This window comes from Bubalus bubalis, chromosome 14 (assembly GCF_019923935.1).
Source record: "Bubalus bubalis isolate 160015118507 breed Murrah chromosome 14, NDDB_SH_1, whole genome shotgun sequence".
Taxonomy (NCBI): Eukaryota; Metazoa; Chordata; class Mammalia; order Artiodactyla; family Bovidae; genus Bubalus; species Bubalus bubalis.
The window spans coordinates 12,292,335-12,315,573 of NC_059170.1; the positions used below are offsets into that span (position 1 = coordinate 12,292,335).

Below are 23,239 nucleotides of genomic sequence, written 5' to 3' on the forward strand. Positions count from 1 at the left end.
CTCCTCCTTCCCTTGTATTTCATGATACTTCCCTGACTCATTCCCCTCTACCTAAAACCATGTTCCAATATCTACCATCCTAAGAAATCCTCTCTTGGGCTTTCCACACTTGGCCTTGGGCCCTGGTCCTCTTCTTTGAACTGTCTACTCTCTCTTCCAAGATGACCTCATCTAGTTCTATAGCTTTAAATGACATTTAGATTCCAATACTACCACATTTGTAACTCTGGTCCTAGATCACCCAAGAGCTTCGAAATACAATATCAACTTCCTCAGGATGTCCATTAAGATGTTTAGTTGGCATCTTGAAAAAAAATTGTGGTATAGCTCGGCCTATGTGCCCAGAGACACACACATTCATTTTCTTCATGTTAATAAATGACACCAGAATCAGCCTAGAAGCTCAAGACTTAAATTGAAGAATCCTCTTTGTATTTTCTCTTTTCTTCACTCCTCCCCTCTTAATCTAGCAGTAATTATTTTCATCTCTACCTTGAAAATATCTTTCATATCATCAGCATCTTTATTCCTCATGGCTAACACCATTGTCCAAGCCATACTCATCTTTTGATTGGACCGCTACTGTAGCCAACTGTTCAGTTTCATTCTTGCTCAAGCTCCATCTCCTGCCCCAGTCAATGTCCACAGAATAGCCAGAATGAACTTTTTTGAATGTAAATTATGTGACTTTCCAGCTTCAAATGCGTCAGTAATAGCAGAAACTTCAAACTCCCATAAGTCTTGTAGCACTCCATGTCATCTGACCTGCAACTAGCATCCAGCCTTGCCCTGTGCTTCTCTAGCTTGCTTGCTATATCCCAGCCACACCAGGGGCCCATTCTTATATTCCCAGATCATCCTTAAGTTCTTTCCTGCCTCAGAGCCTTTGCACATCCACCACCTCTTTCTTAACTTGCCAGTTTCATCCTTCTGGTCTCCTCTTAATTATCACCTTTTTAGAGTTCTTTCCTGATTACTCTAAGTAAAGTAGACCCTCTCCCACTTAGTTATACTTAACCACAAAATGAATTTAATTTCCTTATTTATCTGTATAATTTCCATTTCCATGTATGAAATGTGAAGTTTATCAGAGCTATAACCCTAAGCTTCTTGTTCACGTTTTAGCCCCTCCCCGCGAGTGCCTCAGTCCTTGGTACAGTGGAGAGTCTCTGTAAATATGAATGAATGAGATACTGTTCCTGCTCCCAATAGGTTTAGAGCTTACAGGATGAAATAATTCATGAGCAGGCATTTACACTCTGCTGTTGTAGTGGAGTTAGTTATGGTACACGACACAGGGGTAGTATAATATGCAGAGAGATATGAAAATGTAATACACTTTAAAGCACTTAATTTTTATTGTAAATAAAAATAAGCTCATTTTTATTGTAGAGAATTTGGAAAATCTAGGAAAGGGTTAAGATGAAAACATTCATCTGCCATAATCTCCCTCGTGTCATTAAAAACATTACATTCATAAAACATTACCAATCCTGCTTCATCTTTTGTGAATAACCTGCTGAACTTGCTGATTTTTCTTTTAGAGAGTTTATTTGTTTTGATGATTCTCAAGGATTCTTTACAAAGAATAGAATATTTACCTTTTAGCTGGCATATATATTACAGATATTGTTCTCAACTTGCCATTTGACTTTTAATTTTATTTCATTCAGACTTTTGTTAACAAAACATACTTTGACAGTATAGTTATTATGTTTTTAAGAAATATACAATAGTTCAACTTTAAGAAATTGATTTTTAAGCTTTTGTCATTAGTTTATGGCTTTAGGGAACTTGGTTAGAAAATATATAGAACCATGCCTGTATAGTTTCCTCTTTGAAGAATTTATTGAAGTTAGATGTTAGCCTATTATATGATCTTTTGTGGTTTTTATATTTCTTTCTCATTTAAACTATACTTTGATGCTTTAGCATTATTTTTACAACAATAATTTTCTGTTTGTTTGTATTTTCCTATTTTCCTATGTCTTTGTTATTTTTAAGGTTATTGAGTCATTCTATATTAGTCATTCTATATTTATCGTATGACATGTGATTAGACTTTGTTCATTTAGACAGTCTGAGAGCTTTTCTTTGTTTTAACCTATTTATATTTATTAACACAATAGAATTTTTTTTACTTTTATCACTTTTACTACACAATTTGAATATTTTCATGCTATTTCTTTTAAATGCATTTTCTGTGTTTGTTATATTTTCTTTTTATTTTTTCCTACAGAAATTAGTATATTAACTCCCTTAACATGAATAATTATCTAACAAGGTAGACGCTATACTTATAGATGAGGAAACTGAGGTGCAGAGCAGTAAGGTAACTTGCTCAGGGTGTACACACACAAGGTGGTACATACGCAAGGTGGTACACACACAAGGTGCACACGCACAAGGTGTACATGCACAAGGTGGTACACGCACAAGGTGCACACACACAAGGTGCACACACACAAGATGTACACGCACAAAGTGGTACATGCACAAGGTGCACACACACAAGGTGGTACACGCACAAGGTGCACACACACAAGGTGCACACACACAAGGTGCACACACACAAGGTGTACACACACAAGGTGGTACACGCACAAGGTGGTACACGCACAAGGTGCACACACACAAGGTGGTACACACACAAGGTGGTACACACAAGGTACACACACACAAGGTGGTACACGCACAAGGTACACACACACAAGGTGGTACACACACAAGGTGCACACACAAAAGGTGGTACATGCACACACACAAGATGGTACACACACAAGGTGGTACACACACAAGGTGCACACACACACAAGGTGGTACACACAAGGGGGTACACGCACAAGGTACACACACACAAGGTGGTACACGCACAAGGTACACACACACAAGGTGGTACATGCACAAGGTGCACACACACAAGGTGGTACACGCACAAGTTGCACACACACACGGTGCACACACACACAAGTTGCACACACACACGGTGCACACACACACAAGGTGCACACATACACAGGGTGCACACATACAAGGTGCACACACACACGGTGCACACACACACGGTGCACACACACAAGGTGATACAACCAGGACTAAAACTCAGGCATCCTAACCCAGAACCCAAGCCCCATACTATTTTCCTTCTTAAAGTAAGATAAAGATTGAAATTTAAGTGGTAAGAGCACCACTAAGAGATTGCTGGTGTCTTCCCTGAGATCAATGTTGGGGGTAGTGTCGAGGACAAAGTCCAGGTGATAGGGTTGAAGTTTTGCACTAAGAAGCTGGGAGGTATAGAGGGAGTATAATTAAGGCTGTTGAAAAAATGTCAATGTGATTGAAACACAACTGGACTGTAAATACTACTGCTGCCAAAGGGTAGCTTTTAAAGAGGAAGAGAAATCCAAGCATCTGTGTTTGTCAGAGTCAGGAATAAAAGGGAGGGTTTGGAGATAAGGGATGAAGAGGGAGAACAAGAAGCTGGGAAACACAGCCGAGGTAGAGGTCAGGGCGCTGGGCCGCACCTTGCAGAGAGGACAGTGGTTGGCGTGTAGTCATCTGACCCATGAAGGTTAGGCTGATGGGTAGGAAGTTAGAAGTCGGCCCTTCTGTGGTCCTCTTGTTTCATAAAGATGTGATGTGGTTATCTGTAGGGCAGGTGACGTTGAAAGGGAGACATTTGTGTGGGGATACAGAGGTGGAGAAAGCAGTTTTGCAATAGACTTGCCAACAGCAAAATGAGGAATTGGGGCTTTAGGTATGATGGATGTGGGTGATTGTTTGACAGGGTGAGGGGACTGTGTGTTTGTTGAGATTAAAACAAAGATGTCCAGGCAGCATACAGTCTCTAGAAAAGCTGAGACCCAGGGTACCATATGTGCCAAAGAAGCAGATTTAAGGGGAGTGAGTTGGGAGAGAAGTGTGGGTGTGCCAAAATGCAGGAAGCTGAAAACTCCAGTGTGTGTGGTGAAGGACGAGTGTGAGCACATGGAGGACGAGCTTGGGCACGTGGAGGGCGAGTGTGGGCATGTGGAGGGTGAGCTTGGGCACATGGAGGTGAGTGTGGGCACGTGGGGGCAAGTGTGGGCATGTGGAGGGCAAGTGTGGGCACATGGAGGGTGAGCTTGGGCACGTGGAGGTGAGTATGGGCACGCGGAGGTGAGTGTGGGCACGCAGAGATGAGTGTGGGCATGTGGGGGTGAGTGTGGGCCTGTGGGGATGACTTTGGGCATGTGGAGGGGAGTGTGTGCACGTGGAGGTGAGTGTGGGCACGTGGAGGGCGAGTGTGGGCATGTGGAAGGTGAGCTTGGGGATGTGGAGGTTAGTGTGGGCACGTGGAGGTGAGTGTGGGCACGCAGAGATGAGTGTGGGCATGTCGGGGCGAGTGTGGGCACGTGGAGGTGAGTGTGGGCACGCAGAGATGAGTGTGGGCATGTGGGGGCGAGTGTGGGCATGTCGGAGTGAGTGTGGGCACGTGGAGGTGAGTGTGGGCACACAGAGATGAGTGGGGGCGAGTGTGGGCATGTGGGGGCGAGTGTGGGCACGTGGAGGCGAGTGTGTGCACGTGGAGGTGAGTGTGGGCACGCGGAGGATGCATGTGAGCGCGTGGGCTGAAGCTGATTGGAAGATGAGGCCATTGGACTTAGGGACATCAAGGGCATTGGTCATGCTGTCCACACAGATGGTCACATCTCCTTTGTGAAGGTGGATATTGGGTGACAAGCTGGTTACTGAAGTAAGCAGTTCTGGTGGGAGTCAGAATGGAGGATCAAAGAACTTGTTGCCCGTGGATTCCTGGATAGCAACAGTGGTGTGTGGGGCTTATTTTTAAGGGATGTTATAAGGTCATTCAGATGGACTATATTCCTTGAGGATGTGGAATCAAATCAAGGTAAACCATTCTTGGCTTATAATGGCTTCTCCCTCACCCTGCATAAGAAAGTGGAGATAGTAGGATGTAATTCTTCTTTGTGCTTCACTTGAAACAATAATGAAAAAGGTGCATATTGAAGTTTCAAGGCCAAGTTTGGGTTGTTTTCCTTTTATCTGAGGGTTATTTCTGAAAGCCATTAGAAATGTTCCATGTGGCTGGTTCTTCTTTTGCTGGTCACCAGAAGGTGACCTTTTTATCTTGTTTTGAAAAGCCATGTCAATTGCCAAGGTAATATCTTAGCCTAATACAAGACCTCTTTGGATAGTTCTAGGGGGAGGCTGAAACATAAGTTGTTTGGAGGTTGGACAGCTGTGATGAATGCCTACAGCCCCTTCTGCAAAACTGACTCCTGCCTTGTGTGTTGCAGGTGATATTTGAATCCGTCTCTCTGAAGGGCCATCCTGGCTACATCGCTGTGGACGAGGTTCGGGTCCTTGCCCATCCATGCAGTAAGTCTCTTCTCTGCTCTAAGCACAGCCTTGTTTCATGTGGCTTGGAGGCTGCAATCCCCGCTATTCATTCAGCTCACAAACATCTCTCACTCTCTCTCTTTTTTAATCCTTCAAAAAATGCTTACATACTCAATGCAATCAGTCCTGAATAAATCCATAATTTCGCTGGCCTGTTCAACAGGCAAGCACCTCCAGGAATTTGCAGAGAGTGGCAAAACATCTTTGTTTGAATCTCTCTTCATTATTAAAGGAGTCTAAAGTCCTGATTGTTTATTAGTGGGATTCAGACCACTGAAGTGGAAGAATTAGAGGGTTCTGGATAGAATCTTGTGCAATTGTCTTAAAAAAAGAACCGACACCAAAAACACTGAGCAAATTAGCACACTGTTCACTCACAGGGAAAAGTACCACTAAGCTATTAATTCTTTAAAAGTAATTTTAAATACCCTCATCAACTCTGTGTAGGCGTAGGGAGAGATTTCTCACAGTGGTTAGTACTTATGGTACAGGGTTGAGAGTTCTCAAAGGCATTCTACTCCATGCCCAGACCATTTCCACTGAAAGTTCTCTCTCTCTACTGTATTTAGGCTAAGATATTTGAATGTATTTGAGCAAGAAACTGTGGGTCCCAGGTTCACTATATACATCTCAGAGGGGACCAGTCCTGGGTACAGGTAGTTGAAAGGGCATCATATCTTGTGACATTTGATGGAGATATTATAATCAAAGGGGTATGCATATGGATTAAGGCAGCCCTATACGAGGGCTGGCTAGGTTGCCAGCCCCATTAGCTAGTATCTGCAGATTGGAGATTCCCATTAGTTCCTTGGCAGGTATCAGGTAACTAACTCCTAGGAGGGTCCTTTCTCTGCTTCTTGCTTAAAGCCACAAGTCATTCCATGGGCTCTGGTGCAGTTTGCTCTTCCCTCAAGAGATGTCAGATGTCCTGTCTTTTGATGCCTTTTGTTCCTCCCGTTTTGAGGCTGTTCTCATTTCTGCCCCATCCATGTTGCTTTTTATTTTAAATATTTATTTGGCTGTGCTGAGTCTTAGTGTGGCATGCGAACTCTTCATTGTGGTATGTGGGATCTAGGTCTCTGACCAGGGCTTCAGTCCGGGCCCCCTGCATTAAGAGTGTGGAGTCTTAGCCACTTGGAGCCCCCCCCCACGCTCCCATCCCCCCACACTGGGAAGTCCCCATGTTGCTTTCATTGGACTGATTCTTTCCGCTTCTACTGAAGTGAATTTGTCACAGGCTCAGGCATCACTTCCTTCCTGGCACTCCAGGGACATTGTTTGACCTGTTGTCCTAGAGCACCATCTCTAGAGGAATTTGAGCTGAGTTCCAGGGGCTTTGGCAAGACAGCATTTTGGGTAACTGTGTTTGGGGTCTATGCAAGAGACACCTCCTTCCTAGAAGTCAGCCAGAATCTCAGGGATGCTGACATCCTAGCAGATGTTTCTCCATTACTTTGGCCTAAGGTATCTACCTTTGTGTTGTGGATATACTTAGGAGTCCCTCTTATAAGGATGAAATCTCCGCCTCCCTTGATCTTGGATATCCGCATCTGCTGCCCATTGGAGAATAATTGTTGACCTCAGACCACTTCAGGAGACATCTGCTCTACGTGTGGTCCACTTACTCTCACATACTGTGCAGGAGTGACCTGCACAGCCCCTAGTTTTGAGCGAGTCTCTCTGAGACAGGCCTTGTGCTTTCCCCAAGCCCTGCACGCATCCCATCCTTGGAGCTGCATCCAGCTGCTGCCTACTGCTTGGCCTGTGCAGGACGCTTGCACTAGGTCTTTCTAGTAGGTGACCTTGGGCTCTCCCCCGAAGGATCCGGCTTGGTTCTCTCTCCTGGCATCCCAGAACTCTGTCCTCTATGGAACCTTTGCCTTCCCCATGACAGCCAACCTGACCCTGTCTCGTCTCAGTCTTGGCTCTGCCTGAACTCTTCACACTGTCCATGGTTTGCTGTTGCAGCCACATGTTTCCTTCTCTCGGAGAAATCTCCATGGGTGAGAGCTCTCTGGAGGGTCTACCCTCAGAGTCTCATGGCTCCTCTTGGAATCCTCCTCCCATCGGGGCTGCCTCTGAGTTTAGGATTTTTCTGACAGCTTCATACTCCCCCTGCTGAGGAGAGAGTAGATGACTTGGTTATGGAATTGCCGAGAGCCAGTTACCCAGCAAATGGGCCATGCAACACAACTCAGGAAGACGCACCCCTGGCTGTGTTCTTGCATAATGTGCTCTATCTGAGTTCAGCCTAGATGCTTAGGAGGCTTAAGCTTAAACTTCCCAGAAATCAAAATATGAGGACTCTGTGATAGGGGCTGGAATTGGAAAATGCCATTTAACTCTACATACAAATATTGGTGGTGCACATAGTCCTCTGAGATCTATCATGAGTCATGTTGAGTTGACCAGGGCCTAGCCAAAGCCCATTCTGCATGCTCCGTTCATATCCGGTTTGGGTTTTTATTCATTCTTTCTTTCAATAGTCAATTATTGAGCATTAGTTATGTGTCAGGAACTCCTGCTGGACACAGGGACTCAAGGGACCAAGATAGATAGGTCTTTGTCCCCATGGTGTATACTTAGCAGATGGTCAGAGGGAGTTCAGACAGTTCAGTTGCTCAGTTGTGTCTTACTCTTTACCACCCCATGGACTACAGCATGCCAGGCTTCCTTGTCCATTGCCAGCTCCTGGAGTTTGCTCAGACTCATGTCCATCAAGTTGGTGATGCTATACAACCATCTCATCCTCCATTGTCCCCTTTTCCTCCTGCCTTCAGTCTTTCCCAGCATCAGGGTCTTTTCTAATGAGTCAGTTCTTCTCATCAGGTGGCCAAAGTATTGGAGTTTCAGCTTCAGCATCAGTCCTTCCAATGAATATTAAGGACTGATTTCCTTTAGGATGGACTGGTTGGATCTCCTTGCAGGCCAAGAGACTCTCAAGAGTCTTCTCCAACACCACAGTTCAAAAGCATATACCTGTGGCGGATTCATTTTGATATTTGGCAAATCTAATACAGTTATGTAAAGTTTAAAAATAAAATAAAATTAAAAAAAAAAAAAAAAAGCATCAATTCTTTGGCACTCGGCCTTATTTATGGTTTAACTCTCACATCCAAACATGACTACTGGAAAAACCATAGCTTTAACTAGATGGACCTTTGTTGGCAAAGTAATGTCTCTGCTTTTTAATATGCTATCTAGGTTGGTCATAACTTTTCTTCCAAGGAGTAAGCGTCTTTTAATTTCATGGCTGCAGTTACCATCTGCAGTGATTTTGGAGCCCAAGAAAATAAAGTCCGTCACTGTTTCCATTGTTTCCCCATCTATTTGCCATGAAGTGGTGGGACCAGATGCCATGATCTTAGTTTTCTGAATGTTGAGCTTTAAGCCAACTTTTTCACTTTCTTCACTTTCATCAAGAGGCTCTGTAGTTCTTCTTCACTTTCTGCCGTAAGGGTGGTGTCATCTGCATATCTGAGGTTATTGATATTTCTCCCGGCAATATTGATTCCAGCTTGTGCTTCATCCAGCCCTGCATTTCACATTGTGTATTCTGCATATAAGTTAAATAAACAGGGTGACAACATATAGCCTTGACGTACTCCTTTTCCAATTTGGAACCAGTTTGTTGTTACATGTCTGGTTCTAACTGTTGCTTCTTGACCTGCATACAGATTTCTCAGGAGGCAGGTCAGGTGGTCTGACCTTCCCGTCTCTTTAAGAATTTTCCACAGTTTGTTGTGATCCACACAGTCAAAGGCATTAGCTTAGTCGATGAAGAAGAAACAGATGTTTTTCTGGAATTCTCTTGCTTTTTCTAAGATCCAGCAGATGTTGGCAATTTGATCTCTGGTTCCTCTGCCTTTCCTAAATCCAGCTTGAACATCTGGAAGTTCTTGATTCACATACTGTTGAAGCCTGGCTTGGAGAATTTTGAGCATTATTTTGCTAGTGTGTGAGATGAGTGCAATTGTGTGGTAGTTTGAGCATTCTTTGGCATTGCCTTCGGGATTGGAATGAAAACTGACCTTTTCCAGTCCTGTGGCCACTGAAGAGTTTTCCAAATTTGCTGGCATACTGAGTGCAGCACTTTCACAGCATCATCTTTTAGGATGTGAAACAGCTCAACTGAAATTCTATCACCTTCACTAGCTTTGTTCGCAGGGATGCTTCCTAAGGCCCACTTGAGTTCACACACCAGAGGGAGAAAAAATACTAAATAGGTAACTAATATTAAATAAATCACTAATGTAATTTTAGATCGTGATAAGTATTAGGAATCTAACAAATGTGAGGGACTGGGATGTGGAGGGGCTCCTTAGGTAGAGTGTTTGGGGAGATGTCTTTGAAGATGTGGTCTGAGCTGAGATCCAAATCATAGAAGGAGCTCACTGTATGAAGGTTCAGGGAGGGGGCATCTGGGCAGAGGAAACGGGAAGTGGTGAGACCCTGCAGGAGAGTCACTTTGATAGTGCCAGAGTATCCTGGGCATGGGGATCGTGGAGGGGGAGCATGGAGGAAGGTGTTTCTTGGTGAAACAGAAACAGGGCCCTGAGCATGTTTGTTGAGTGGTTACATTTGAACCTAAGTGCAGGGAAGTACTACCAGAGGGGTTTATGTTGGGGATGGATAGAATCTCATTTAATTGTTAAGAGATCACTTCGGCCATTCTGTGAAGGATGGGTTGAAGGAGGAAAAGAAAAGAATAAAGAAATCAGGAGGCCAGTCAGGAGGACAGTTCTGGAGTCATGCAAGAGATGGTGTGTCCTGGACCAGGGTGGTGGCAAGACATCCATTCACCATCCAGCATGTTTAGTGAGCTTGTTCTCCATGCCAGGTGCTAGTCTGGGTTCGTGGGAATGAGCAGGACAGATTCATTCTTTGCCTTCATGGGCAACTTCCACTGATGTGAAGGAGACTAAAAAGAAAACCAAATAATCAGGTAATTATCTGATCTATAACAGATGGTATGTTAGTCCACCAAGGCTGCCATCACAAAACATAGAAACTGGGTGGCTTCATAAGCATTTCATTTTCTTATGGTTCTGGAGGCCCCCAAGTCCAAGGTAAGGTGGCGTGTGTCCTCCCATGGTCTTTCCTCTGTGTACATGTGCCCCTGGTGTGTCTTTGTGTGTCCAAATTTTCTTTTGTAAGGACAGCAGTCAGACTGGGCTAGAGCTCACCCTAAGAGCCTCATTTGAGGATAGTCACCCTTTTAAGTCTCTGTTACCAAATACAGTCACAGTCTGAGCTATTGAGCATTACGGCTAAAAAGATGGGAATTTGGGGGGGGGCACGATTCAGCTCATAACAGATGGTAAGCAGTGCCATAAAGAAATTTAGAGGGGGAGAGAGGTGGTGGACAGATGAGAGATGAATTTAGGAGGTAGAATCCACTCATCCTATGCAATCAGAGCAGGATCCAGAGGCATCAAAAACGGTGCACTCGTAGATTTATATAATCGGCTGGGTGTTTGATTCTGGGGAGGAAGTGCTGCCTTTCAAGGCACCTACTGCGCATGGGTCCTGGAGTCTGCTCACGAACGAGCCCAAGAGTTGTGCAACCTCCTCGGAGCTTCTGAACTGACCTTTGAACTGACAGTGCTTTTCCCACAATCTCAGCCTTAATGCATTCGTGACTTCACTCACCGTTGTTAAAAATTTAGCTATATTAAAAAAAAAATACATCCTCTTTAGATCCTCAGGCTTCATAATTCTCCACTCCAGTTCTCTAAAACATTTAAAAAAAATTAACGTACGGTCAGAGTTTTATCAATAAGCAATTCCACTGAATATTCCAAAAATTCCAGGAGGCTTAATGAATGATTTGCAATTGTACTCTCCATCGATTTGAGCTGAAGTACTGACTCTAAACACTTGCCTCGCAGCTTCCAAAACAGTGACTGGAAGTCAGGTGTGATACTGAACGGAAATCATTTTCTCTTACAAACTGAGACCTCTCCTCTATATTTTGTAGCCCATTTAACGTTTTTGAGTTATTCTGCAAGTATTTTGGCCATAGTTAGCCTCTGCTGCCGGTTCTCTGTGTCACCATTAGCAGGGCCACTGCGGTTATAACCGTGGACGATAAATGTCAGCACAATTTTCCACTTGGTTTCTAAGTTTCTAGCTCCTAGGTTGACTTTTAGAGTATTTTCAACTTTTTCTCCCCCATCATAACCTTGCGGGGCCATGTCACTGAGCCCACAGTCTGCAACACGTTTTTAATGTATGTAGTGCGCTTTCTTCTCAATTGTGTGGCTTCCTACTGAGCACTGTCAGGTTTAAAGAGCGAGATAAAGGGCACAATAATATGTCTTCAGATGCTGCACTGACATCTGTAGGAGCTTAAATGTCACCAACATCAAGGCATTTTGCCCCAAATGCACAGCCAGTTTTCTGTTAATCCCATTCCACAGGGCCCCATTTTGGGGGAGCTGGGTCTCAGTGGGGAGTGAGTGTGGGATGCTTAAAAACCCCACGCTGATGGCTGGTCTGGGCCCCGAGGTTGCCTGTGTGTGTTGGAAGGTTGAGTTAAAGCGGGTGGCCTCATATCTTTCTTGGAGCTGTAGATGCTGGAGGAAAGTCACTGCTGGCAGAGGACAGGGCTCAGGGGATGACTGGAGCTGGGGGCTGGGCTGGGAGGAGGATGTGGAGGCCAGGAACTTCGAGAACTGGACCACGCTGGTCTCCAGCATAAGAAACATCTGCCAGAGAGAGAGAGAGAGAGAGAGAGAGAGAGAGAGATTTGTCATGAGCTGGAGTTGAAGCCAGGACTCAAAGAGTGATGGCGTGTGGAGAGGGTGCTAAGCAGGAGGCATGTGGTCTGGGAAGGTTCCCGTGTTGAGAACCACGATCCAGGGCTGGCGTGCAAGTGATGCTTCAGTGAGACACCTGCAGGGGTGGGGGCATCTCTGGACCTAGGGGTTCAGCCCGGGCAAGACTGGTCAGTGGAAATTGTTCCCTGTGAAGCTGTGTCTCAGAGACCACCAACTAGAAGAGTGTGCCTATAGTCATGTTTTGTTGAGCCTGCATGATGTTTTAATAAATTCAGTCACAATTTTAGGGACTTTTCTGGTGGTCCAGTGGTTGGGACTCCATGCTTCCAATGAAGAAGGCTTAGATGAAATCCTTGGTTGGGACACTGAGATCCCACATGCCTCGGGGTGTGGCCAAAATAAATTAATTACATAAATGATACTAGCAACTATTTTTTTTCAAAAAAGATTTTAGAATGAGTGCTTTCATCTAAAGCCTGAATTTCTTATTTGCCATTAGAAGTCAGATGATTGGCTATCTCAAGCATAGATGTATGGCCATCATGTGCTGGATTTAGGGAACTGCTACCTGCCCCCTTCCCACAGGTCACAGGGTCCTCATCACTCCTTATCGTGTCCTCAGTGCTGAGGCTGGTGTCGGATTCCAGTTATTAGCATGCTTGTGCTGCTGCTTTTCTGATACAGAGAACTCTTTATTTTCCCCCCAAGTCTCTATGAAAGTGGGGAAGTGAAGACGGGGGCAAGGAGGTGGCAGTTTTGTTTTCGTTTGTTTTACACTGAACCACTTTCTCTCTTTATGTAACTGTGAGACTCCTGCAGGTGCGTGGGTTCATTATCTCTGCTATATGTAAACCCTTGGTGCTTTACCAGAATTATTAACACCAGGGGCCATGAAGTCTCTAAATTCTCTCTCACTGAACCTGGAAGGGAGGGAGGAAGATGGATTGCAGATGAAAGAACCCAGGCATGAGGTCTGCCGCTTTGAAGAAGGGAGGCGGCAAAAGTGAGCAGGAGACATCGATCCAAAGAAGATCGCACAAGTCCCAGAGGTTTAACCATTTGCCCTGGGTCCCCAAGGGTAGGGGGAGACCTCCCTTTGAAAAACCTAACACAAAGCCTCGTAACACTGGTGCTAAGACTCCACGGCTCCTCCCTGCCATGGAGTAGATGTTCCTCCCGCCTTCAAACCAGTGACATAAATGGGGCTTACAAGGTTCACACTATTCCCACTTAAGAATTGACTTAAACTGGTAGTTCTAAAAATAACATTACAAAATTATACAGGAGAGTGAAAAGGAAGCCATTTCAGACAATCAAAGCAGCGTGACATTTGTCAGGCTGACTAGATGCACGGATCCTCAGCTCTGAGAAACTCGTGGGAGGGCTTCCCTGGGCCTTGGACTCTTGACGCCATCTAGTCGTGGGGCCCTGGGGGGTGGCATGAGGGGGACTCTGAGCTGTTGTCACTTCGTTTAAAAGCCTGAGCAGCAGGTGTATGTTTTCACACAGGAGGTCTGCCTGATCACGCCAAGGTCTTTGGCGTGTGTTGAGCATTGCGGGTAGTGACATAGTTTATGGAGCAGATAGTTCAAAGTGTGAAGACCACGGGGACAAATGCCACGGAGAGGGATCTCTCATGATAAAATATTCCAGAGCAACGAGAAGAACCTGGAGAATCAGCACAGCTTTGCCTGGGAGCTCTTTCTTTGAACCCTAGACTCCAGGTGATGTTACTGATCTCTTGTTGCCCACGAGGCCAAGAGAATGTGCTGGTTAAATGGTGAAATCTGGGGCTAAAACAGACCTGGACTGAATTCTGTTCCTGTCATTAATGCCATGTAGCATTGGACAAATTAAACTTGGCGAGCCTTGGTTTCTGCGTCTCTGAAAGAGAAGTAATAGTAGTCTACTTTAGGAATGTTATGACGTTAACTTCAGTAAAACATGTAAAACACCACCATGCCTAGCATTGTAGGAGCTTTCAGTAAATGCTGTATTATTATTGCTTGTCTGTCTGGGTATTTGAATCCCTCTGGAAAGATAGCCAGGGGCCTTCATTGAACCTCCTTGATCCTCTTAAGAAGTCTCCATTTGATCACATTCCAGAGCTGTTCATTGATTGGTTCATCATTGATTTAGTTGATATGATAGGGATCCTTGGCACTTTTGTGCCTTGATGAAGAAACTCATTCTTCTAGACCTAGATTGTCAATCCACCTGTCTTTGGACAGCTTGCATAGGTGTGGACCTCTCTCCACAAACAAGAAAAGAGATGAACCTGAGTTATCCAACATAAAACACATGTTTATTTCTAGAATCGATTGCCCAGGGACATCATGAGATTCATTTGAAAGTCCTTTCTCAAGTCCTTGGAATAAATGCCCTACCTCTGTCCCATCCTGAGTTACCATAAAGAGTGCACACTCTGAACAGGTCTTGAATTCTCTATGCCTTGGTTCATTCACTGTAAAGCAGAGATAATACCATTACCAACTGCATTGGGTTAAATGAGTTACTGTATGTAGACACGGCACGTGACACCAAGCACGTACTAAGCCGCGAGTGAGTGAAGGCCACTGTGTTCTCCTCCTCCTTCCTTCCATCCTCTTCTCTTTGCTCCCCTCCCCCCACCATTGTCCTCAGTATCAGCATCATCACCAAGGCCAGGTGTTGTGGGGTCTCAGGTGCAAAGGTGTTCACTTCACTTTTTTTCTTTCTGCTTACCTAGGCGACAGGGAGGTGTCTTCTCGGGTGAGCCCTCCACTCCTCCAACTTCCTCTTCCAAACACGACAGTTTTGCCCAGAAGCTAATAATACGGATTTTGAGGCTCTCAGAGACCTGGACTCCTGTCTTGCCTCCCCTAGTTTCTGGCTGTCTGACCATGCCGGATCCCATAACCCTTTAGAGCATTAATTTTCTTATTCCTAAAATGAAGTTACTGCCCACCTTGTGGATTTTCTGTGAGTTTGAGTAAGGTGATGCATGTAAATGTCTTAGAACAGTACCTGGCCCATTGTAAGTGATCAATCCACAGTAGCTCTTCACTGAGCCAGGCCATCTCCCAAGCACAAAAGTGCCCACCCAGTGTCCATCCTGAGCTGCCATCCACTGACAGGAAAGCAGTCAGGCTGTCGAACTCTGTCTTCATCTGCTTTTTGGCTTCTCTCTTAGGAAAAGCACCTCATTTTCTGCGGCTCCAAAATGTTGAAGTGAACGTGGGGCAGAACGCCACTTTTCAATGCATTGCTGGCGGAAAGTGGTCTCAGCACGACAAACTTTGGCTCCAGGTAAGGATGGGGGGCGGGCACCTGCTCACACCTGTGCAACCCTTTAGGAAGGGAAGAAAATGTGTACTGTGAGGAAGGGCTTGGTGGGGAAGGGAAAGGGTGTTTTTCATATGCCTCTGCTCCTTGGATGATACTCTGCATCCATGATCTCGTTAAATTTTTTTGCTAATTCTGTTATGTAGGCATCAGTATTCCCATTTTACAGACGGAGAAACTGGGGCTACAAGCATAAAAGTGCCAGAACAAGAATTTACAATTATGACCTTTCCAAACTTCTCCCAAGGGGACTCCCCTGGTGGTCCAGCGGTTAAGACTTACACCTTCCAATGCAGGAGGTGCGGGTTCGATCCCTGGTCAGGAAGCTGAGATCTCACATGCCTTATGGCCAAAAACCCAAAAACATAAAAGCAGTATTTTAATAAATTCAATAAAGACATTAAAAAAACAAACAAACTTCTAACAAACTTTGTCCCTTAAGCCCAGATTTCCAGGGTTGAGGCAAACTGAATATTTTAGATGCTAAGTACATTTGCATTTCCATATGACTTTTTTGTCAGTTTCTACAAAAAAAAGCCTGTTAGGGTTTTGATGGGGGTTTATTGCATTGAATCTGTAGATCACTTTGGGGAAAACTGACATCTTAACAATAATGAAACTTGTCACCATGAACATGGTATATTTCTTTACTTATTAAGATCTCTAGTAATTCCACCAAGCAAGGTTTTGTAATTTTCAGTATCCAGGTCTTGTATATCTTTAGTCAGACTTATTCCGAAGTATGTCCCATTTTTGTTGCTACTTACTGTAGAAGACTTCTAGAAAACCCAGTTTCTGATTTTTCATTACTAGTATATATAGAAATACCATTGACTTTGCTATATTGATCATGTACCCTGCAACCTGTTTAACCTACTATGGCTATTTAAATTTAAATCAATTAAAATACCTCCAATTCAGAACTCAGATGCTCAGCTACACAGGTCACATTTCAAGTGCATGAGAGCCGCCTGTTCTCATGGCTACCATGTTGGACACATACAGAGAACATTTCTGACCTTGCAGAGAGTCTTATGGGAGAGTGCAGCTCTTTGAAGTCATCACCTCCCATTCAAGGAATGAGGAATATGGCTCCAAAGAAGCTGACTCCCATGACCTCAGACTTCATATACTTAAAGATTTCTATCATCCCTTCTGACTGACATTTTGGATGTTGGTCCTTAACTCACTCCCAGCACATTTTGATGGGAGTTCATAGTGTCATTTCTCTTCTTGCTTTTGAGCCCATTTCCTGCAGTTGGAAGATCCCTGGGCAGAGAAAGCACATCTGGGGATTTCTTTCTTGCTTCTTAGCAGAAAAGTAGAATAAAAATAGCAGTAAATAATAATGCCTGTTCCTCCTGCTTCCCGGGGCTGCATGCAGACCACAGGATAGCACAGGAAACGAACATGTGTCACTCAAGGATTAAGTAATGCTATTTATTCATTATGGTTAGTATTAAATGCATTAGGCTCCCAGGAAGCTCTGTCATTTCAATGGCGTTGCCTCAGTTGGGTCATGAGAATAAGAAGAGACAGTCATGGTACATTCAGCATCTGTATTTGGGCTTTCCAATTTTTTTTTTTTAATTTTATTTTATTTTTAAACTTTACATAACTGTATTAGTTTTGCCAAATATCAAAATGAATCTGCCACAGGTATACATGTGTTCCCCATCCTGAACCCTCCTCCCTCCTCCCTCCCCATTCCATCCCTCTGGGTCGTCCCAGTGCACCAGCCCCAAGCATCCAGTATTGTGCATCGAACCTGGACTGGCAACTCATTTCATACATGATATTTTACATGTTTCAATTATTTTATGAATGTTATTGCTACAGTTCTGAGTGTTGTGTGTCCAAACCTTGAGTCTAACAGTGGAAGGATGTTCAACAGAATGTAATCAAAGTTTTGAAGAAAATAGACAGAAACACAAGGTTTAGAGCTCTTCTACATCTTTTTTATCTACTTTTCATTGCTAACCAAACCTTATTTCACAGAACGCTTTTCAGGTGGCTTACAGTGGAACATAAAGCATAACAAGATAGCATAAATTAAAAGTGAGGCAACACAAGACAGGAGGAAAATAACACTTGGGAGCTGATCAGATGCAAAAAAGCTCTGCATTTCTGTACGTCTGCTGCTTCTGGTGAGTCACAGGCAGAGCCCACAGGACCACGGCCACCGACCGAAGAAGGAAAGCTTGGCAGCTACACTGTTCACATTGTCCCTGAGATAAACACAAACCAGTTGCTCCAGAAATTCTAGCTGTTGTTCACACGGAAGCCAGACAGGAATTGTTCCCAGGAGTCCTCATAAAGAAAGCAGCGTGTGATGTAGGGAACAACATTTTCCACCGCAGTCTTATGAAGGGCGCACAAGTGATTCATAGGCTTGTTTTCCATAATGATGCTCTGGGTTAAAAGCAGTTTTGGGGGGACTTCTCTGGTGGCCCAGTGGTTAAGAACCTGCCTGCCAATGCAGGGGACACGAGTTCGATCCCTGGTCCAGGAAGATTCCACATGCTGTGGAGCAACTAAGCCCATGCACCACAACTACTGAGCCCCTGTGCTCTAGAGCCCACGTGGTGCAACTGCCAAAGCCCATGTGCCTAGAGCCTGGGCTCAGGAACAAGAGAAGCCAACGTGATGAGAAGCCCGTGCACCACAACTAGGGAGTACCTCCCCACTCGCCGCAACGAGAGAAAGCCCACGCACAGCCATGAAGACCCAGGGCAGCCAAAACTTAAATAAATAATGCATAAAATTTCTTAAAAAGGCAATCTTAGGAGTGGTCATTGAGGGGGGAGATGGGGTTGGCAGCGTGATATGGGAGAGGCCCCCAATCCATCTGCATTCTGGGCTACTTCAGATGTTTCTGGAGACTGAATAGCTTCCATAACTAGGAAGCCACCAGAAATATTGTCTCTCTCATCTATATTTCAGGAAATACTGGGAGGTAGACGGCTTACGCTATGCTGTCTGGCAAAACGCCCACTTGGCCAGTTAAGTCCCGGCTTACATGCAACAGTGGTACAGTTGGAAGTAGGTTAACGTCTTTCTATAATGTATGAAATGCCTGTCATGACACCTGCCACCCAGGGGACAGTCGCAGCCCTGATCTGAGATGGGCGGGCTAAGGCAGTGGCAGATTTCTCATGAAATACTGCTTTGGATTTATTCCAGCATCTAGAGGACCAGCCTGCAGACTTGCCAAAGTTCTGTTCCATTCACAGGGCTGGGGCGGTTCAGCCTGAGAATCTCCAAAGTGAGTGAAATAGCCACTTTGTGGCCGAGAGTCCACAGGACACCTGCAGCTGGTGTGTTTTTCAACAATATTATTTCTTGCTGTAGCTGCCAAGATAAGCTGACCAATCACTAAGTCACTGAACATGGACTTTTTTTAGCTGCCAGTTTTAAGTTGGGAGACAAGGTAGTGACTTTATTCTCAAAAGAGTATGTTAGTGGCCCTTCTTCCTGGCACTGGTTAGGGAGCACTTGGTGGAATCAGAATTAGGGGGTAGATCCCTGTGGCCTGTTGTAGAGAATGCTTGCCTTTTCTATAGAACAGGGATCTATAGCCTGCTTGTCCCTAAGGGCTTTCAGATTATAATTTAGTAAATTAAAAAGGAAGACTACCCACACCCCTATTTTGACCCATCTGGAAACTTAATCCTTGCTGTTGTTTAGTCACTAAGTCACGTCTGACTCTGCGACCCCATGGACTGTAGCCTGCCAGGCTCCTCTGTACATGGTATTCTCCAGACAAGAATACTGGAGTGGGTAGCCATTTCTTTCTCCAGGGGATCTTCCCAACCCAGGATGTCTCGTGCATTGGCGGGCAGATTCTTGACTGCTGAGCCACCAGGGAAGCCAGTATACTCCTTAGAAGACCCTGTCGGCTGGTGCCAGTTTTCATGGTATTATAGTGAAACTTCTGCATGAAAATGGGCTTTCCTGGTGGCGCAGAGGTTAAAGCGTCTGCCTGGAATGTGGGATACCTGGGTTCGATCCCTGGGTCTGGAAGATCCCCTGGAGAAGGCAATGGCAACCCACTCCAGTACTCTTGCCTGGAGAATCCCATGGAGGGAGGAGCCTGGTAGGCTATAGTCCATGGGGTTGCAAAGAGTCGGACACGACTGAGCGACTTCATTCACTTTCTGCATAAAAATAGACAGACAGGATTATCCAGAAATGTGTATACATGGACTTCCCTGGTGGTCTAGTGGTTAAGAATCCACCTGCCAATGCAGGGGACACAGATTTGATCCTTGGTCCAAGAAGATTCCACGTGCCGCAGAGCAACTAAGTCTGTGTACCACAGCTACTGAGCCCACATGCCTAGAGCCTGTGCTCTGCAACAAGAGAAGCCTCCACAGTGAGAAGCCCATTCGCTGCAACTAGAGAGTAGTCCAAGTGCAGCATGAAGACCCAGCACAGGCACAAATAAATCAAATCTGGGAAAAAGCAGATAAAAGCTAATTAAAGCCATGAAATTAAAAGATGCTTGCTCCTTGGAAGAAAAGCTGTGACCAACGTAGACAGCATATTAAAAAGCAGAGATGTTACTTTGCTGACAAAGGTCCGTCTAGTCAAAGCTACAGTTCTTCCAGTAGTTGTGTATGGATGTGAGAGTTGGACCATCAAAAAAGCTGAGAGCTGATGACTTTGAACTCTGGTGTTGGAGAAGACTCTTGAGAGTCCCTTGGACAGCAAAGAGATCAAACCAGTCAATCCTAAAAGAAATCAGTCTTGAATATTCATTGTAAGGACTGATACCGAAGCTCCAATACTTTGGCCACCTGATGTGACGAGCCAACTCATTAGAAAAGACCCTGATGCTGGGAAAGATTGAAGGCGGGAGGAGAAGGGGGCGACAGAGGATGAGACGGTTGGATAGTATCACCGACTCAATGTACAGGAGTTTGAGAAGGCTCCAGGAGTTGGTGATGGGCAGGGAAGCCTGGTGTGCTGCATTCCATGGGGTCGAAAAGAGTCGGACATGACTGAGTGACTGAACTGAAAGTTATAAACAAGCTCATCTTGTTCTGGGATGATTTCTTCCTCAGGTGAAGCATGAAGTGCCACTGTCTCTGGGGCAAGAGCCTCATTCATAATTCACTGATTCCTTATGTGATGTGTTGGCCTGAGGAATTCAAACTTGTGCATTTTTAAGCATTTTCTTTTTCAAGCAAATAAACAGTGTGCGTCCTGAGTGGAAGGTCTCATAAGTGAAGCAGCCTACAGTTTGGGGCACTCTTTTGAAAAAAGGGGAAAAAAAAGGACAATATTCAGAGTGCAACTAGGTGGAACCATAGTGACAATATCATCAGTGTAGCACCGTGAAAATGTACCTGGTACATCTTTTTTTGGAAAGTAATTTGGCAGGAGCTATCTAACACCTTTAAATGTATATATTCTTCCAGCAAGTAATTCCACTTTGGGGAATTTACCTTAAAAAATAACCAAAGACAGAGAAAAAATTTATCTGCAAGTGTGTTCAACAGGATGAAAAATCGAAAACAACCTAAATGTCCCAACAAAAAGGGCTGGTCAAGCAAATGGGCCAGGCTATGGAAGCATAGTTAATGCCATTCTCACAATGTACATTTAAGTGAAAACAGCAAGCTATAAAACAGTATGCCCAACAGATTAATTCTGTATCAAAAAGCAACCACATGTACGCACATATTTACATAGTTATATACATACCTGTATAAATGCACACATATAACACTATAAAACACATATCAGAATACTTAATGATTGATTGTGATGATGGATGATGGATTTTTTTGTAATAACTTTGTTTGGCTGCACCTGGGCTCAGTCGCAGCACACAGGATCCTCAGTCTTTGCTGTGACACGTGGGAACTCTTAGTTTCAGCATGTGAGATCTAGTTCTCTGACCAGGGATCGAACCTGGGCCCCTGGCATTGGGAGCTTGGGGTCTTCGTTGCTGGATCACCAGGGAAGTCCCTACTTTCATCTTTAATCTTTTTTGTCTCATCCAAATATTCTAAAATAAATATAGGTAACTGATTTTAACAGAAAAAAAAAATGCTGTTAAAAGAGGGAAAGATGACCACCTTTTACTAGGTACAGAATATTCTAAGGATGGTAGGAGCCTTCACAGGACATAACAGAATTAGAGGTAGTTAGGCCAGCAGATGCAGGAGGTATAGGAGATACAGTTTCGATCCCTGGGTCAGAAAGATTTCCCTGGAGAAGGGAATGGCAACCCACTCCAGTATTTTTGCCTGGGCAGTCCCATAGACGGAGGAGCCTGGTGGGCTGTAGTCCATGGGGTTGCAAAGAGTCGGACACGACTGAGCAACTGAGACCATGCGCACACGTACACACACCAGCAGAAGCGGCAGCAGTGGTCCCTATTGGGGATATGGGTTCAGTTACCCTAGCCTCCTCCGCCCATCACCACCACGCTAGATAACTGTTCATTAAGGTGGTAGAGGTTTAGAAGTATTTTTGTGTGTTGCCTGGTCTTTGTAGAAGACTGTGGCCTGTGAGATCCACACACTTCTCAGGGGCTCCGGGCAGGCCCTGTCAGCCCCACAGCAAGGGGGACTTGCAGGCCTCCCTGCAAAGGATTCACTCCATTGGAATTCATTTGGCAAATAATATCTGAAGAGTCTCAGAAATGAGGCCATGTGTCCAGAGCTTCTGCACAGATCACAGGAGGGGCGCATACATGTTTGGACAAATCACGGGCATTGTTACGGGGAGCAGACCCTAATCTGGCAGAAGGGGCTCCTGCCCTGTGAAGCCATCTGCGCGGCAGCAGCACCCCGGAGCTGACGAGATAAGCAGGCGTGTCAGTCCTCTGTAGCAGATTCTTCCAGTAAACCTGTTTTTCCCGCTCCCTGAAGGGCTACCTCCTCCCCCGCTCCTCCTCCATCATTATTTTTATTATTCCCTATACTTGGCTTTTCTTTCAGCATTTAATGATGCTGACTGCTTCCTCCTTGAAAATTTCCTGCCCTCTTGGTCCCATCATCTGTCCACAACTATGAAAGGTCATTGCAAGCTCATGAGTTAGCCTGCCCATTGCGTGGATGCTGGCAGAAGACACGAGACTCTTGGGTCAGAGACCATGGACTCTGTTACTCATCCCCCAGTAGGCTGCATGAGTTTCATGTCTGCAACAGTTTCCCTTGTCCCCCACCCACACCCCCAAGTCCTGGTGGGAAGATGATGTGGGGTGGATCCGGGTGGGGTTTACACACAGCCAGGCTGTGCCATCGCTTGGGATCCCCACACTTAGGAAACCCTAGTCTTTTATTATTACCTTTGAGATCTAATTTACAAGCCATAAAGCTCAATGAGTCTACACCTGTATGGGTTTTAGTGTGTCTACAGAGTCATGGCACCGTAGCCACAAGCTCGCTCTTTCCTCTTTTTAACCTGCAGGGACCCCAGACTTTAATTTAAGTTCCTTTAGGGTGACAGGAGATGGACATCTAGCTGGGGTTTGGATCTGCATGGGGTTGGGTTCTCTTAGGTTCGTCTGCACCAGATGCATGGTCCTTACCTTCCTCCATCTTGTGCAACTCATCTCTGACGACTGTAGGCAACTCTGACTTGGAAATGTCCCCTCTCATGGGTGTTCTTTGCTCCTTTACTTACTAAAGCACCTTTAAAAAATATATATATATATATATATATTTTTTTTTCACTTCCCTGGGGCTTAGTTGTGACTTGTGGACTCTTCAATC

General features: G+C 44.9%; 1 protein-coding gene across 12 annotated transcripts in view; it reads left to right on the plus strand.

Moving 5' to 3' along the window:
- PTPRT (protein tyrosine phosphatase receptor type T) overlaps positions 1 to 23,239 on the plus strand; it is a 1,155,381-nt gene that overhangs the window by 430,285 nt on the left and 701,857 nt on the right. For all 12 annotated transcript variants that reach the window (XM_044927640.2, XM_044927642.2, XM_044927641.2 and 9 more), the window contains exons 4-5: positions 5,301 to 5,382; positions 15,358 to 15,473. In XM_044927640.2, the coding sequence (XP_044783575.2) occupies positions 5,301 to 5,382; positions 15,358 to 15,473 (198 nt within the window). The remainder of the gene's footprint in view (positions 1 to 5,300; positions 5,383 to 15,357; positions 15,474 to 23,239) is intronic.